This window comes from Ammodytes marinus (genome assembly GCF_949987685.1).
Source record: "Ammodytes marinus genome assembly, chromosome: 3".
Taxonomy (NCBI): domain Eukaryota; kingdom Metazoa; phylum Chordata; class Actinopteri; order Uranoscopiformes; family Ammodytidae; genus Ammodytes; species Ammodytes marinus.
Window position 1 is genome coordinate 19638491 of NC_137232.1, and position 17286 is coordinate 19655776.

Below are 17286 nucleotides of genomic sequence, written 5' to 3' on the forward strand. Positions count from 1 at the left end.
CTTCTTTATCTCACCTTTAAGGCCTGCCACTGGATTTGCTGTTTTGAGTCAACCTATACACAGAATTATTTTGAATAGTAAAGACAATTTTTTTTATGGTTAATTTAGTGTGTATGTTTGTTTTTAAAGCAGACATACTCAAAACCCCTTCCTTTCCTTTTGCTCAGTAGTTATTCTTCATAAATTGAGCTTCGATGATTGTTTTTCGATTCGAATTCAATGAAAATATTTTTAAAACCTTCCGGAAAACTTTTCTCTATCTATAAAATAAAATAGATACGTAGATTTGCACAATCTTCACAATGTAAAGCAGACTAATGACAAAAAGTAATTTCTGATGTTATTACTGCCCGATTTAGCTGCTTTATTGAGCTAATTACAGATCTATTACATCATAATTTCCAAATAATTGACTTTCAAAGTGTGTACCATACAGTATAGTATCTGGGTGGCAGAAAGCAAGTGAGCTAAATATTAGGTGGTTTAAAACCTTTTATTATTCATGTTTTCTTTATAGCACCATGATGTGTAGATGTCTACTGCAGGATACTAACCAAACTTCCGAGGGGTTTGGGCATACTGAAAATATATTAACCCAATTTTAAAATGCTTAATTAGTGTATGCTCAGTCAAACACTGGCATGTAATACATTATGTTATTCTGGTGGGACTCACATTGGTTTATTTTACCAACATGACAAACGTTATGAGGCCGACATACCAGGACAGTCCATGTTGCTAATGAAGTATTTTGATAATTAGGGTCAATGTGTAAACACAAGCCATCAGTCTACCCTGCTTGTGATTTGAATAATTAAGTGTGCACATTCTTTAATGAAACCAATTGCATCACCTCGTCATACCGTATCTTGTTCCGAATAGGGACTCTTTCATTTACAGTAACAATGATCTGCTGTCTGGTTCAGTGCACTGTTTGAGTGAATGTGAGAAGGCAGCCTTGTGATTTTGATATTAGCAACTTATTGTGGGTCATCGTGATCCAGTTCTTCTTCAAAGAGGCCTTGTGGCTCTGCATGGTGAGCATCAGAATGAGCCCATATGCAGTGTACACCAGGGCTATTCAACCTCCTTAACAAGTGGGCCAAAAAGGAAAACCGCTGGGGGTTCATGGGCCAGACATACAGTAAAACATATAATGTCAATTAATCGCTAAAAATAAATCGTAGTTAAGGTAGTGTTAACTTAATAGATATAGTACTGCTAAATGGAATAAACTTGTCAGACGCATTCCTTTCTTCTTCACTTTTAACCGCAACATTATAAAAAAATTTGATCCTACATATTTTTGACAAATTTTTGATAACAATTGTTGTTCTTACATATTTTGGACACATTCTTCTGATTCAACAATGTTGTTGGAATCATCACAAAACAGAACTACTGTACATGTGAGACAGTTTCAGCCTGTTTCAGTGAGAGAAATTGCACTGCCTTGATTTTGCTATTTCAGCATAGATTGGCTCATAAGTTGTAAGGCCAATCCTGAGACACTCATGCAGCTTCATAAACCAGCCTTTTAGGCATGTGTAAAACATATTGAATGCATTTGTTTTATTCATGGATAATGTTTTTTTCTAGGTCTGCAGGCAACCTCTTGCGGGCCAGAAAATAAATAAGAAGGGCAGTCAAAGTGGCAACAGCAACGCTACTCTGCTCTTTGTTTTCTGTCCTCAAACATAAATCCAACAGGAATACAGCAAAGGGGACTGACTCATTCAACACATTTCACTGCTCTTAGTATGGGGTGGTTACTGGTGTGGATCCTTTTTGCATAAGTGTCACCTGGCTCTCTGCAGTGCACTACATTTCCTAATGACACACAAGACTGCAGGGCTCTGCCTATGTGTACTTTTCCTTTTAGTCTCCCTGTGGAGCTTTACACTTACACTTAAACACTCTTTTCATGTGTGGATACAGCCCTTTGAGCTACTTTAGTGTCCACGGGAAAAAATGTCTTTTATTTAAATGGCCTCATTCTCATGAACCATGTTTCACACAGGCAGCTTGAATAGCCGATGCTGAACATGTACCCTCTGAATGAACATGATTTTTATTTGAAAACACATCACATTACGTAGAATGTGTTTCAACTTGTGTGGACACACAATGAGGATAAACAATATCTAAAGACATTGTATGTAGTGCATCCAAAGAGATGTAATGGAAAATTCATTCTTTTCTGTAACTAAATTCAGAAAGTGAAACTTTTAGGTCTTAAATTCATTACACATGAAGTAAAATATTTCTTTTTTGTTTGAATTTAGATGATTCCAGCCCATGCAAATCAAAAACCCAGTATCTCAAAATATTATACATAAAGCCAATCAAAAAAAGGATTTAAAATACAGAAATGTCAACCTTTTGAAAAGTATGTTCATTTATGCTTAATTTCTTCATTATTATTGTTAATTTCATTCATACATGTAAGAAGCATCTTACCTGAGTGCATAAAGAGTGTAGAGGCACATAATCCAAGTAACTTGAAGTTCAGTGTGAAGTTTCCACAGTCAGTTATGATTTGGTGTGCCATGTCATCTGCTGCTGTTGGTCCACTGTGTTTTATCAAGTCCAAAATAGACACGGCCGTCTACCAGGAGATTATAGAGCACTTCCGTCTGCTCACAAGCCCTATGGAGATGTCGATTTCCTTTTTCAGCAGGACTTGGCACCTGTTCACAGTGCCAAAACTACTACTAACTGGTTTGCTGACGATGGCATTACTGTGCTAAATTGGCCAGCAAACTCGCTTGATGAGGATGAGAGACACCAAAACCAACAATACAGACAAGCTGAATGCTGCTATCAAAACAACCTGGGCTTCCATTACACCTCAGCAGTGCCATCTAGTAAGGATATTTCAGTCTGAAAAATATTGATTGGTAGGATGTACTGTATGTGTTGGGCTTTTGAGCATGAAAACAAATGCAAAAGTTGAGTTATACTTTTCTTTGTGGCATGTAAACCATGTATCTCAGATGTCTGTGGTAGAAATCTGGGAACTCAAGGGAGTTTTGCCTGTTCAGTCTTTTGTGTTCACACTTTTCTTGTTGCTTTTGACTTTCACCCATACAGCTTAACAAAAAATCCGCTAAAAAATAAACTAATGCAAGTTTGATTTCTATTTTTAAGAAAAGTTTGACATACAATTTGTTAATCATTTCCAAATTCAATGAGACGTTTTGGCATGCAGTCCCAGTGTCTGTCTTTGCTCAGGGTAGATTGGAGCATCTTCAAGATCAGGATCTTATTTATTTTAAGTAGCGGCACATATCTTGAGCCCTTAAAAAGTGATAATATGTACAAAAAGTTCTGTCCTGTCCATTAAGGGCAATCAAATAGGTTCAATAGCTTTTATATACTAAAATCATTCCTCTAGTGACACATTTACCTTTTAGGAATCCCAAATACGCCAACTTGTCTTCAAATTAGGTACTGTAAACAGACTGAAACTAGATACATTGTTTTGCTCACCCTTTTGCACAAATCCCAAAAATAGAAACATTATTAAAAAAACTAAAACTCATAATAAACATGCAAAAAGGATAAAATTGCTGTATTGTAAACAATGTGTGTACATTTGCATGACAATGTCCCTGAGCTGTTGTTTGAGTCATAGAGGGAGCTGTAGGCTGTGCTCTGCAGAGATTAAAGTTAATACTGAATAAACTCATTATTTATGTATTTAAGGTCCCTCAGTATTGGTTTGCTTACACCAATTTACTGGTAAAGTCAAACTATCAATATGATATCTCAGTGTGATAGCGACAGAAACAGGTTATGGGTACTCTATCAACATAAAAATTGTGTTTCTTGGTAAAAGTATATACCTATTTATTGTACAGTATGATCTTCCTCCGATTAAGATAAAATCCATGTCTAATCAAGGGAATAGCAACACAACAAGAATATCTTTATAATATCAATATTATGTAAGACAAGCTTTGCTTGTGTTCTGATAATTGGCATATTACAGCAGTTCAACTGTAGAAGGAAAGCAAGGACAGGTTTGTCACTAAGCAGTTTTGGTAATTTGGAATTTGCAAGAACTTGAAAAACTTTTAATTACGTTAGTAAATGCAACAAAATGAGAGAGAGAGAGAGAGAGAGAGAGAGAGAGAGAGAGAGAGAGAGAGAGAGAGAGAGAGAGAGAGAGAGAGAGAGAGAGAGAGAGAGAGAGAGAGAGAGAGAGAGAGAGAGAGAGAGAGAGAATATGAGACCCAATTAAGCCTGGTTAAACACTCCTTTTCACACCTGTTTCCATAAAGACCATTCTACAACTATTCATTTATTAAATAAGGGAATTTTGTTTTGAACACAGAGGCGTAAGACTAATCGGTAATGCCTAGACTGTTGCTCAATGAGCTGTGTCCTCCTCCACACAGAGGAACTGATTTAAAAAGTGAACACCCCTAGCCTTACAGGATGGAATAAATTATTAAAACTGAACTATGGAACAATTTGCAATTAAAGGCATGTAGTTAAAGCTAAATTGCCGCCCTGGTTAGGTTTTAAAAATGAAGGGTAAATCAACAGACTGCGTGTTCACAAAATGTCCTGTACTTAAATGCTTTGAAAAACAGTGTGTAGTTATATCACAGTAAATCCTTTAGCTGTCTGTTTGTCAGAATGTATAAAATAGTCACATTGTATTGCCAATGTTCAATAAAATACAAGTTTAAACAACAACAACTAATTATCTAAAATAAAAGATGTACATTACTATTTCAACAACATGTCAAGTACAATAGAGCCTGTAACTGGCTCCCTGCTCAGCAAAACAGAGACAGCACAAGACATTGTCGTGTAGTATTATCATAACAATGGACATTTACATAGAAATTAGGACACTATAAAGCCCACTTAACAGTTTACAGGCCACTAATTATCTAATTAAAGCATCACATTAAAGCTGGAATAATTACTCATACTCCTGCTTTTTACAAGGCCTATCAGCATAATGTAAAAAACATAAAGAACATATGAAACAACAAGGTTTCATTTTAACTCTAATCCATAAAACGTTTTGTCTTTAAAGAGCATACAGAGATTGGTAATCACATCTTGTCAAAGTGCAAGTGAGTGCGAAAGCTTAGTCACGTCTGTCTTTTACTCCAGGCATGCTGGATCTTAGAGTTCCATTAAAGCTGTAATATAATCTGAATTACTGTTTCAAATTGACTCACCAGGAGGTTTTACTCCTGTTGTCTAGTAAACCAATTTCTATAAAACAGGTTGAACGATATTAACCTTTCCCTGTTTTTCAAAACATTTGAGGTTTTTAGAAGAAATTGAATGCTCCAAAGCCATTTTATTGTTTCTTTGATGTCAGTAATTGAAAAATTAAATTATTTTGATCTGTGAAGGCATAGTCTTAGAGACTAATTTGCGTATCCAATGGGGTTATAAATGATTACTACATGCACTGTCAAGGTTAAAGGATTTTTATTGGATTTTCTTAGGTTGGATTCTGGCTCAATTGGTCTTTGTCGTGTATGTTGCAGTGTTATTGGAAATATGTTGCCATATTTTTTCAATAGTGAAAAAAATGCATATTATTAGTAAGATCAAAAGTCAGACTGCTTCCTGTTCTTAAACCTTGGGTCAGATTTCCTTAACAACACCTCTGGGATTTTTAAATTGTCCTCTGTGTGCCTGCTGCTGACATGAGCTTGAATATATACTGTACTGTAGGTACATTCAGAATTGCCTAGAATGAAATGTTGTCTGCTTAAGCAGTCATTCTGGAAACCAATTATATGCACTTCAATGCTATTTGCAGGACTTACTGTGTCCCATGCATGTATATACAGTCATATGAAAAAGTTTGGGAACCCCTCTCAGCCGGCATTATAATTGACTCTGCTTTCACACAAAAAAGATAAAAGTGGTATGTCTTTAATTTACCAGGAACAGCTAAGTACTGGGATGTTTTCCAAACAAAGATTTTTTGAAAAGCAGTATTTAGTTTTATGAAATTAAATAAAATGTGAAAAACTGGCTGTGCAAAAATATGGGAACCTTTGTGGTCTTGCTGATTTTAATGCATGTAACAGCATGTAAAACTGAGGACTTTAAACACAAAGTTGGTTGGATTATGTTGTTAAGCCTTGAACCTCATATAAAGGTCTGTTTAATCATGATAAAAGGTATTTTAGGTGCCTAAATGCAAGTTCTACTTCTCTTTGACTCTCTGCAGAAGTGAGACAGAATGGGATCATCAAAACAGCTCCCAAAAGATCTTAAAAACAAAGATTATTCATTGTCATGGTTTAGGGGAAGGCTACAAGAAGCTTTCCCAAAGGTTTCAATTGTCAATTTCTACTGTAAGGAACGTTGTCAGGGAATGGAAGGACACAGGCACAGTTGCAGTTAAACCCAGGTCTAGCAGACCAAGAAAAGTACAAGAGCGGCATATGCGGCGGATTGTGAGAATGGTTGCACACAACCCAAAGATCACCTCCAAAGACCTGCAAGAACATCTGGCTGCAGATCGTGTATCTGTACATGGTTCAACAAATCAGTGCAATTTGCACCAAAATATCTGTATGGCCGGGTGATGAGAAGGAAGCCCTTTCTGCGCCCACGCCACAGACACAGTTGCATGGAGTATGCAAAAGCTCATTTAGACAAGCCAGATTCATATTGGAAGAAAATGCTTTGGACTGATGAGACAAAAATTAAGTTATTTGGTCTTTATAAAAAGCAGATGTTTTGGTGCAAATTGCGCTGAATTGTTGAACGATGTACAGATACACAATCTGCAGCCAGATGTTCTTGCAGGTCTTTGGAGGTGATCTGTGGGTTGTGTGCAACCATTCTCACAATCCTCCACCTATGCCGCTCCTGTTTTTTTCTTGGTCTGCCATGCCTGGGTTTAACTGCCACTATGCCTGTGTCCTTCCATTTCCTGACAACGTTCCCTACAGTCGAAATTGACAATTGAAACCTTTGGGAAAGCTTCTTGCAGCCTTCCACTAAACCATGACAATGAACAATCTTTGTTTTTCAGATCTTTTGGGAGCTGTTTTGATGATCCCATTCTGTCTCACTTCAGCAGAGAGTCAAAGAGAAGTGCAACTTGCATTTAGGCACCTAAAATACATTTTCTCATGATTAAACAGACATTTCTATGAGGTTCAAGGCTTAACAACATAATCCAACCAACTTTGTGTTTAAAGTCATCAGTTTTACATGCTGTTACAGGCATTAAAATCAACAAAACCACAAGGGTTCCTATATTTTTGCACAGCCAGTTTTTCACATTTTATTTTATTTCATACAACCAAATACTGCTTTTCAAAAAATCTTTGTTTGGAAAACATCCCAGTACTTAGCTGTTCCTGGTAAATTGAAGACATACCACTTTTATATTTTTTTTGTGAAATCAGAGTCAATTATAATGCCGGCTGAGAGGGGTTCCCAAACTTTTTCATATGACTGTATATGTGTGTAATTAAATAATGTTATTAAGGGTATTCAATTGATATCACTCACAATCTTATATATGCACAGCGTTTTGTCATTAACAGCAGCCACCCATTTGGCTCCCAGCAGAGGTTGTCATGGTCAGTTTGATGCTAATGATCCCGGCCCTGCATAATACCGCTAAATCTACTATATGTAGATATTTTTCAGCCAAGCATTCCAGCTGTGCTAATAAGTCATGTAAATTACTAGCCACACATTCATGGTTGTTATGCCAACACATAAACATAGAACTTTATTCTGCTGCCTTTTGTACACATTGTTTTCCAGCAGACTACAGAACACCTTTTTTGGTAATTGTTGTATAACATCTCATTAGCCCTGTTGAGGGGGTTCTTTCTTGTGATTATATGTGTGTCTCTGCTACCCAATAATCATGATGTAATCTTTGTATATTCAATCTGTATTCACAGGCATAAATAATCAGTTAAAGGTCTGGAATCCAACCTAAAGTTGATTACCAGGCTATACACGTCGTGATTTTGGGCCCACTTGTTCCACAGGGGGTATGTGCAGTCAAAGATAGCAGCAGAGTTATTTTGACATTTCAATCAGTTGAGATTTTCAGCGAAAATTAGTATCAAGCTAAGAAGTTGAAACTTATGGATAAAAAAGTTGAAATAATCAGCTTAAAGGGGTAGTTTGGAATTTTGGACATAGGACTTCATTTCCAAGTTAGCCTGTGTGTTATTTATCATTGGAGACAGTTTTAAACAAATTTCATTCAGTCCTTCTAGTTGCAGAGTTTGCTTAGCACAAGTCAACGGTTGTTGCTAGCCTGCTAATAAAACAATCTTAACCACTCCACAGTTCACCCCACACAAATCAATTATAATGCCAGACTAACGATGTAAATGTCTGAGTTGATAGAATAATATTAGAAATAAAACTAACCTCGCATTGCATGAAACATCGCATTTTGAGGGACTAGTTTCTCAGCAGAAGCGGAATTTTACTTTGCTCCGGTTAGTTGTCCCACTCCCTGCATCAAAAACATTCGTCCTCTGTCGGCATCTGTATACATTTTCTGCACTGGCACTACCAGTCTCCCGTTGTTCTGTCCCGGATCTCTACTGCAGCTCCAGCGGGGGCTGTCTCTACAGACGCTCTTTCTCTTTCTGCCCTTTGAGCATCCGTCTCTCTCAGTTCTTCATCAGTGTATTCCGGCTTGTTCAGGTACGGTTCCTTGGATACAACAAATTAATCCTAATCGTCTTCAAAAGCAGACACATCGGTATGTCCTCCTAACGTGGCCATATCTTGTTTATTGAATAGGCTAATAAAATTCCTTTGTGCACTGTATCTGCGTAAACAAACTATCATATTATATAATTATTATAGAGCCAGTAACCTAGGTAATATCAGTCCTAGTAAAATGATTCTGTTGAGACACAGCAAGTCCCTCAAAATGCAATGCCATGCAAGGTTGGTTTTATTTCTAACATTATTCTATAAACACAGACATTTACATCGATAGTCTGGTGTTATAACTGATTTGCCTCGGGTGTACTGTGGAGTTTGTAAGACTTTTTTATTAGCAGGCTAGCAAGAACTGTTGACTTGCACTAGCCTAGCACCAGTGAACTCTGCAACTAGAAGGAATGATAAGGAAAAAGGTGTTTAGCTTAGAGTAATATTTAAGGGGTTGAAATACTACATTTAGCAAGAAGTATTGAATAAGCAATAACAATATTGCCTATAATTTACTTTATTCATATTTATTTTAAATGCTTTGCAACATGACCTGTTGGTCCTGTTGTCGAGCACTGCATATATACGGGCTGTGTGGTACCAGACAGAAACGATGCCCTAAGTATATGTTGTATTAAATAGGCCTGGACCACTAAAAGCAGATAAAAAAAAGTGCAATTTGACCAAAATTGACCAGATTAATTGAAAAAAAAACACATGGTAACAATATTGCCTATAATTTACTTTATTCATATTTATTTTAAATGCTTTGCAACATGACCTGTTGGTCCTGTTGTCGAGCACTGCATATATACGGGCTGTGTGGTACCAGACAGAAACGATGCCCTAAGTATATGTTGTATTAAATAGGCCTGGACCACTAAAAGCAGATAAAAAAAAGTGGAGTTGGTCATTATCCTTTCAAAGTCTGAAAAGGTTTGACGTGGTCAAAATATGCTGAGTGACAGTCTGAGAGTTTCAAAGTTCCAACTTTAGAAACATGGGAGGTTTGAAACAATATTTCTCTTACACACATATTGAGAGAAAAAAGGCCACTCGGGCCCATTCAGCCAAGTTGACATGCAACATACCCTGACAAATGTATTACCATTAAGCCGCAGTATGGTACCATGTGACTCATGAGTTATTACAATCACCTGCTTAATGTCTGTGGGTTTGGTGGGATGCAAAATTGCCTGTGACTACAGCATGTGTCTAACAATTAAGGATTTACGTGTTTTCTGTTTGGGGAGGGGGAATATTTGGAGATCATTACTGTATGCCATTTACATATTTTTGTGATTTGAAAAACCATTTTCTTCTAATGGAAAGATACACACAATACACTCAGTAGCCTACATGTGCAGGTCTGTTTGCTCACCACAAAATACTCTTTAATGGCTGTTTATTTATTTAATATTATTAGATTTATTTAAACATTTATTTAACCAGGAGAAACCCATTGAGATAAAAACTATCTTTTTCAAGGGTAATCTGGTCAAGACAGGCATCGGTATAATAAGAACACATAGTTACAGACAAAAATGCACAAGGAAAAAGTAAATAGAACTCAAATAAAGCAAATCAATGACCATTACATCAATTTAAAATACCTTTTTTGTAAGCAGGAAAACATATTGAAAACACTGACATCCATCTTATTCATTTCAAACCATCAACTCAATGTAACTTAATCATTCAATTATTAGAAAACATTCAAACTGTCTTTGGCATAAACCTTTAACAAATGTAGGGTTTCTTTTATTAAAAAAATACTAAATGTGATTTACAAGCAAGTCTGTGTGTAAGTCCGACAAAAAAGAGGCAGGAAGCCAATTGAGTGCACATGTTTTATCCCTCAGAGGCATAAAGAATTGATGACCTGTGGTGTTATATTTGGAATATCATTTCCTGTGATAATTTGCTTTGGGAGGGTGGAGGGTGCAGTATTGGACTTTAGGAATTCTGTTGTGCTAAAATAAGTAAAAAAGAAGTATGGATGTATGGATTGGGCAGAGGCTGGAAAACACACATTTCTGCATACATGATTACAGTTCATTATTGTGGCCTTGGTTCCATCCTGTGTTACAAATCATACATATGTGAATCTTAATATGTTTTAAGTGAGGTATAATTGAATTTGACATAGCCCTTGCCTGCACACGTGCGTGGTCTAAGCATGAAAAGATCTACATTTCATTTCAACAAGCCTTGTTCTTACTCAGCCATTGGGGGTCACTTACAAGGGTCTGATTCAATTAATCTTCCGTTCACAACAGGAGGAAAACATTTTCATGGTGAATGGTTTGCTTAAATAGATTACCATCTCAAATAATTCAATTTCCGTTAATTTGATTGATTTCATACCGAGGGGGAAAAGAAATCTTAATTTAAAACCATTGCATTTCTAATCAAACATTAACTGAGAAAGAGGGCCTGGGTGAAAATCTCTTATTACCAGTTTCCCCACTAATTTAAATAGAATAATGCTGACGGCTGCCCTATTAAAAGGCACTGGCAGTATTCAGTGTGTGACTAGCTCAAATGTTAGATCTTGCAAGACGAAAAAAAAAAAGTTACCGTTTGCAAGGTGCATGGCCATTCCCCACTTAAAGGTGGAGTCAGCAATTTTGAAGAATGCTTGTTGTCAAAATCACTTTTTGGACAACACTGGATTATCTTTTTTCAGTGCACAAAGTATGGCTAGGTAGCAGATCGTGAAGAGATTTTCACAAATTTTGACAAAGTGATTTGGACACCAAGCATTCTCCAGAATCGCTGAATTCACCTTTGTATACGCAGATTGACCATGCGCAATCACCACACACACACACACATACAGGTAATCTGTGACTTTACTACATAGGATCTAGATGAAGCAGATCAGTCATCTGATCCTTTCACATCCATTATTCATCCCGCTGGAGGATACTGATACGCTGGGCTTCTCTTCTCAGAGAGACCCAGGAACCCCATCTATTCTCATGAGCAAAGGAAATGCCATGCATTATAGTGGGGTGAATCACCAGAATGTGAAAACACAAAAAAAAGTTGGTAGAGCTGGATATCATGGCTGCAGGAGACCTAGAATGAACTAGACGTATACTGTAACTCAGATTATAACAAAAACAAATAAAAGAAAAAAAACGTACAAATGTGGAGAAACTGAAATATAAAATGTGAAAATATGACTTATTGAGCACATCTCCTGTGCAGAGTGATACCCACAATTGCTACGCTGTTGCAAAATAGAGCAGCTTGGCCAGTGCTGTGAGGAGAAAACACCTTGTGGAGACATTGTGTGAGTGGCAGGCAGAACTGGCAAGCTGCCACCGATAATAACATCTGAAATAAATTTGATGTGTGGAATTCAATCTGTAGTGATAGGGACGGCTGCAGCATTAGAGTGAAGCTCTAAATGCTATCTACTCATCCATGGAATGAGGACTGACACGCAGTCTCAGAGAATAGATTGTGCAATTAACAGCCTTTGTGCAGTTTTGACACAATGAAAAGGGGAAATGAGATTCAACGTCGTCGTGCACGGTCCTCTGTGGCTCTGTGATTCCCGTAAGATATTCCGAATGCACTGTTTCAGGTGAGAATAAGTTGGGGTGAGTTGTAACATTACCAGATACAAAAAATCACACACAGAGGGAGTTCAGTCGGTCACACTTATTAATACTCCCCGGCATTTCACCTCCATCCAAGCAGTGCGATTTGAAATTGTGAAATTCTGATGTGATTCCTTTCTTGTTAATATACCAATTTCGAGGAGCATGTCACTTCTTCAGCACCTTATAGTGTCAGCAGCAATTATAAAATGTAATACAACATTCAAAGAGAAGGGGGCGCTGTTTGTGTAGGCATTGAACAACATTGGCCAGAGTACCAGAGTTTCACCAAACTTCACTGACTATGCCTTTAATGAATCAGATTTGAAATTGGTCGACCACCAACATTCCTGTCCCTTTTGCACACCTATGTCCATATCTTGCGACAATATCACACTTTCTTGCTATTTTTTCAGAGCAATAAAGCCTCAGTTGATACATTTCTATTTGACCATGTCACAGTTTGACTTCAGTTTTGTTGATAGGAAGTCTTAAATAGACATATTATTTCTTTATATGCAGCCTTCAAACTGCTAGAATAATGAAAACTCTGTTCACAAACAGCAGCTTGCTTGTGTCATGACACCTGTATGATAATAAACATAAAAGTAAATGCCATTTTATCTGTGACTTGGTTCGTGTTCAGCTGTAAAAACCAATGTGCAGTCATTGAGTATAGGATGGTCTCACTCACATGAACTAACAGACTATAACCATAAAAGGAAATCACTATAATATCCCCATAAAGTGGTTCTCGGAGGTGAGTTTATGGTGACTCCGTTATACTTTATGCTTCCCAAGGTATCACTGTGATATTATATTCCCATTGGGAATTACAGTGAGTTTTTGGTGTTCAGTGGCAATCAAAATTGACATTGTTAAAATTGTTTTATTTTTTTTATTCTCCCAATGCATCAAATGTAATATTTCTATACTATTTTATAGGCTGAAATGTCATTGCAACATAATGCAGGCCAATATGATAGCAGGCTCCCTGCTTGAGCCCTCCCTCCGCCTCTCATGTGTCTACATTTTCATCCCATGGCCTTCTCTAGGTGATTTAGCGCCGCCAGTCTCAAGCAGGTGTCCAACATGGCGATCACGGGGAGCGGATCTCTCGCTATTTCTTTCTCAATTTTCGTGATTTCAGCGGCGTTTCTTCCGAAAGGTTAGTTGTTTTGGGGTATTTGAGTGTGCGTGTGTGTGCGTGTCTGTGGTGCAGATTTACTAGGCTACCTTTTATACAGCTAAAAGCCAGCGGAGTACCGGGGCTGAAGTTGTGGTGCGTTTGCGCGCCTGATGCACACAAGCTTTCCCTCAAATCTCAGCATCACTTTCTATTGCTCCGATACCGCCTCTGTCGACTCTACATTGTCGCTGTTTCCCCGGCTCTGTTTGCCTACTTATCTCGTAATTGTAGCGCTAACTGATAGGGTGTTGTCCTGAGTTGTTACTGCAATGGGCTACACATGACTGCTGTAAAAAGTAATGTTAGTGCTGCACAATTGCATCGGCGGAAAGAAAGTAGCCTATCACCAGTGAGAATCGAGGGAAATACGCTACAGTAACTAGACCCAGGGCAAGTTGCTCACTGAAACGTGGCTCTTTTTATCCCCGAATGAGAGCGGCTCTCCCGGCCATATGGGAGAACACGGCTCGGATGCACTTGTATCCTTTAGTTATACCGCATAAACCTTCATAGTCCCAACTCATCCCATCATCTTCAAATATCTCAAGTCTGCGCTTCAGGTGCGCTTTGGAGAAAAAAACACGCATTGCAGTTCTAGTCTCGCAGTGTCCTATGGACGCACAACTGCAGCCTCGGGTGCCAGTGTGTGTGTGTGTGTGTGTGTGTTCCAGTCCGCAGTCTTCACTTCTGCTGTCAGCGAGGCTGGATATGTAAATCTGCCATGTCGTTGTTGGGGCTTTACGGCGTGCAACCGTGCGTCTAAACGTGAACGACTATTGCAGTCCCCGGTACGATCGTTCCCCCAGTTATTCCACCGCTGTTGCATCAGAGTTGCATGCGTCAGGGCTTTTTTTTTGTCTTCCTGGAAAACGTATTGCTAACAATACTGACGCACGTGAAGCGATTAAAATGTCAGTTTGCAGCAGCCTCCAAGTGGTAGGATGAACATGTTGTTGTGTTGTCAAAAATTTATGTTAAAATGGAAAGCAACAGTTGCGAAGGCACTTGAAGACTAGGCTATACTTTAGTGACTTCTTGGTGGTTAAATTTCTGTTTCACCTATTTCCATAAGTGGCTGCAATAGCGGTATCTGAATAAACCATCAACAGGTCTGCATAAACTCATCAAAGCCTCTGTCTCTTTTAACCAGTGTGTCTGTATGTGTGAGTGTGTGTGTGTTTGTGTGACTTTAGATTGACAACATGCTCCCAAAATGAGGTTACTAGTTAAAGGATTTTTTTTATATAAACATTATACAGTACTGCATACAAGGCTGGATTTTAACAGTTGTTATGGTTGGTGTTGAATGGCTGTAGAATGACATTTACAGAATTGTCTCGCACCTATTTAAGACATTAAGTTAATTAACCTCTCAGTCAAATAGAATTATGCATCATGAATTGGCAGGAACTTTGAGCTCAATATAACCGAGGGTTGCAGCATCAGGAATCTTGATGCAGCGTCTCGGTTTCGGGTGAAATCCCCCAAGCCGGACACCGTGATCCGACCTCAGGTTTTTCATTTGTTCCATTGTCTTTGTGCCAGCTGCTAGGAGCCAGAAAGGCCCCAAGCTCCTGCTTTGTGAAGTGCTGACAGTCTGCTTTTTGACAGCCTCCAATTTTTCCTTGTTAATAATCCAGAATCAGATTTGAACCTTGTCACTGTATCCGGCCAGAGGGACACAATCCCACTAACTAGACGCTGGGTGACACAATATCAGTGTTCGTGTTATCATAAAGAAACCAAGGAAATGGGGTTGATTAAGGGAAAAAGACAGGGAGGGAGAGAGACAGCTGATGTTGTTCTCCCAGTATATGGAGGGTCTGATCAATTTAGAGAGCTGCTGCTGCCTCGGCTGAGCATCCTGTTATGAAACAAATGTGTGTAGCAGTGTTCCTCTCCTGGGGCTCGGCCTGTTGTAACGTATCAGATGGTCGAATTTCAGAAGGTTGCATAATCCCATTTATTGCTGGCTTAAAGTCATTCGTCAGGGCTGAGCGATGGTGAAGGGGATCAATGAGAGCTGTCATGAAGCCTCAAAGCGCCGCTGAAGGACAGCATCTCAGAGAAAACAAAGGGAAACGTACAGTTGTTGTTACTGGCTCTCGGGTCGCCATGTTTGGCACGTGACCCGATTAATTGAAGATGCTGCTCTTGGTGGGGTTTGGCTTTGAAAACCGACACTTCTGAAATCTGCTAGCGGTATGCTGCATTGCCTTCAATTTGTGTTTGCCTACAGTCTGTGTGTGTGTGTGTGTGTGTGTGTGTGTGTGTGTGTTTGTGTGTGTGTTGATCTCCCTGTGCTTTGTCTGTTGTCAGGTGCACATTGGGGCCCACAAAAAGTACCTCTTTACCTTTCTGCATACTACTGTTGTGCATGTGCTATAGATAAGGTAATTGGAAGAAGCGGCCATTGTAGAAGTGAAGAAATAGCCTATAAATTGCAATACAATACTATAACAAATACTGAAATGACAAGTTATAGTCTTTTATTTAAAAAAAAACACAAAATATTCTTAAACAGTGTGGAAATTCTTGTAACAGTTTGTTAAGAATTTGAGCCGACATTTTTTGTAATGCCTTGAACATTGTTGAAATAGCCATAATTAGACATGGGTTATTCAAGGTGCTTGATTTGATAAATGTTGTGCTAGATTAGAAATTGCAGTTCATTTGATTTAATTTGTTGGTCAATATTAGTAAATATACTTTCTGCACGTGTGTTTCCTCTCCGTCTGTTCCTTGTTCCACACACCACCTGCCTCGAGAAAGCGCGACAGCCACGTGTGCTGCATGAGTGATTGAAGTTGAACGAGGCAAGTTGAAAAGCAGCAAGAAAGCGTCAAAAATAACGTTAAGCGAACCTTTAACTATACCGGGTAAATTACAACATATCTTTTTCCTGTGCTGTGTTAGAGCAGGCATGAGCCCATGTAGTCTGCCATCACCGTATTACAGCAGAATTAAGAAGTGGTCTCACATTGAAGTCGGTCTCTTTTTTAATTGTTGTCTGCGAGTTTTCTGTAAAACTGCTATTTCTCATTATACAAATCTTCAGAGTTGTGACAGTAATTTATTTTTATCTGTGTCTCAAATTATGCCTTATTGAGGTCCTTGAATTGGTGGGAATGGCGCCTAGAAAGTCCTTGAATTTGATATAAAAAGAAAATGGAACCCTGAAAGTATGGAAACTTAACCTCTTTTCAAAATAAGAGTGGTATATGATTATACAGTATAATATGTCACTGGATTATTTTATATTACAGTATTTGTAAGGTAGATACTGTAGGTAGGATAAATTTACTTTCTTTATATGGTTTTGGGTAATTAAATCTATAGAAATGTGGTATTATTTTAAGTAGCCCAACAATGGTTTTGTGTGCTTAAGTTATTCTGCCTATAAATGGCCCGTTCCTCTCATCAACAGTCAAAATTTAACAGCTTACCATGACACACGATAAAACAAAGATAATATTTGGCATTTTTAACCTGAGATTGACTTATATATTAAATGAGTAATTGTTTCAACACATCAGTGCTATCTCTGGAGCAAACTGCAGTGGTCTACTTTATACTATCTGTAATAAATGCCACTTACAGCAGTACTGCACCATGTTTCAGGATACATTTAATACTGCACTTAATGGCCCATTGACATCTGCCTGCTTTTTGGCGTATTTCATCGCCTGTACATTGAGATCCCCCGCAGTACATCATTTGTAAGAATAATAAACTCTGCTATTTAAAGAAATTGAATTTATTGCTCATTAAATTTACATTAAACTC

The 17286-nt window shown here is 38.1% G+C and overlaps 1 protein-coding gene across 2 annotated transcripts in view; it reads left to right on the forward strand.

Moving 5' to 3' along the window:
• Window positions 1-13395: 13395 nt before the first annotated feature.
• cadm1b (cell adhesion molecule 1b) overlaps window positions 13396-17286 on the forward strand; it is a gene marked incomplete at its 5' end in the record, with an annotated part of 144899 nt that continues 141008 nt past the window's right edge. The window contains one exon of one of the 2 annotated variants that reach the window (XM_080025294.1): window positions 13396-13479. In XM_080025294.1, the coding sequence (XP_079881420.1) occupies window positions 13404-13479 (76 nt within the window). The remainder of the gene's footprint in view (window positions 13480-17286) is intronic. The other variant, XM_080025293.1, reaches the window with a different exon arrangement.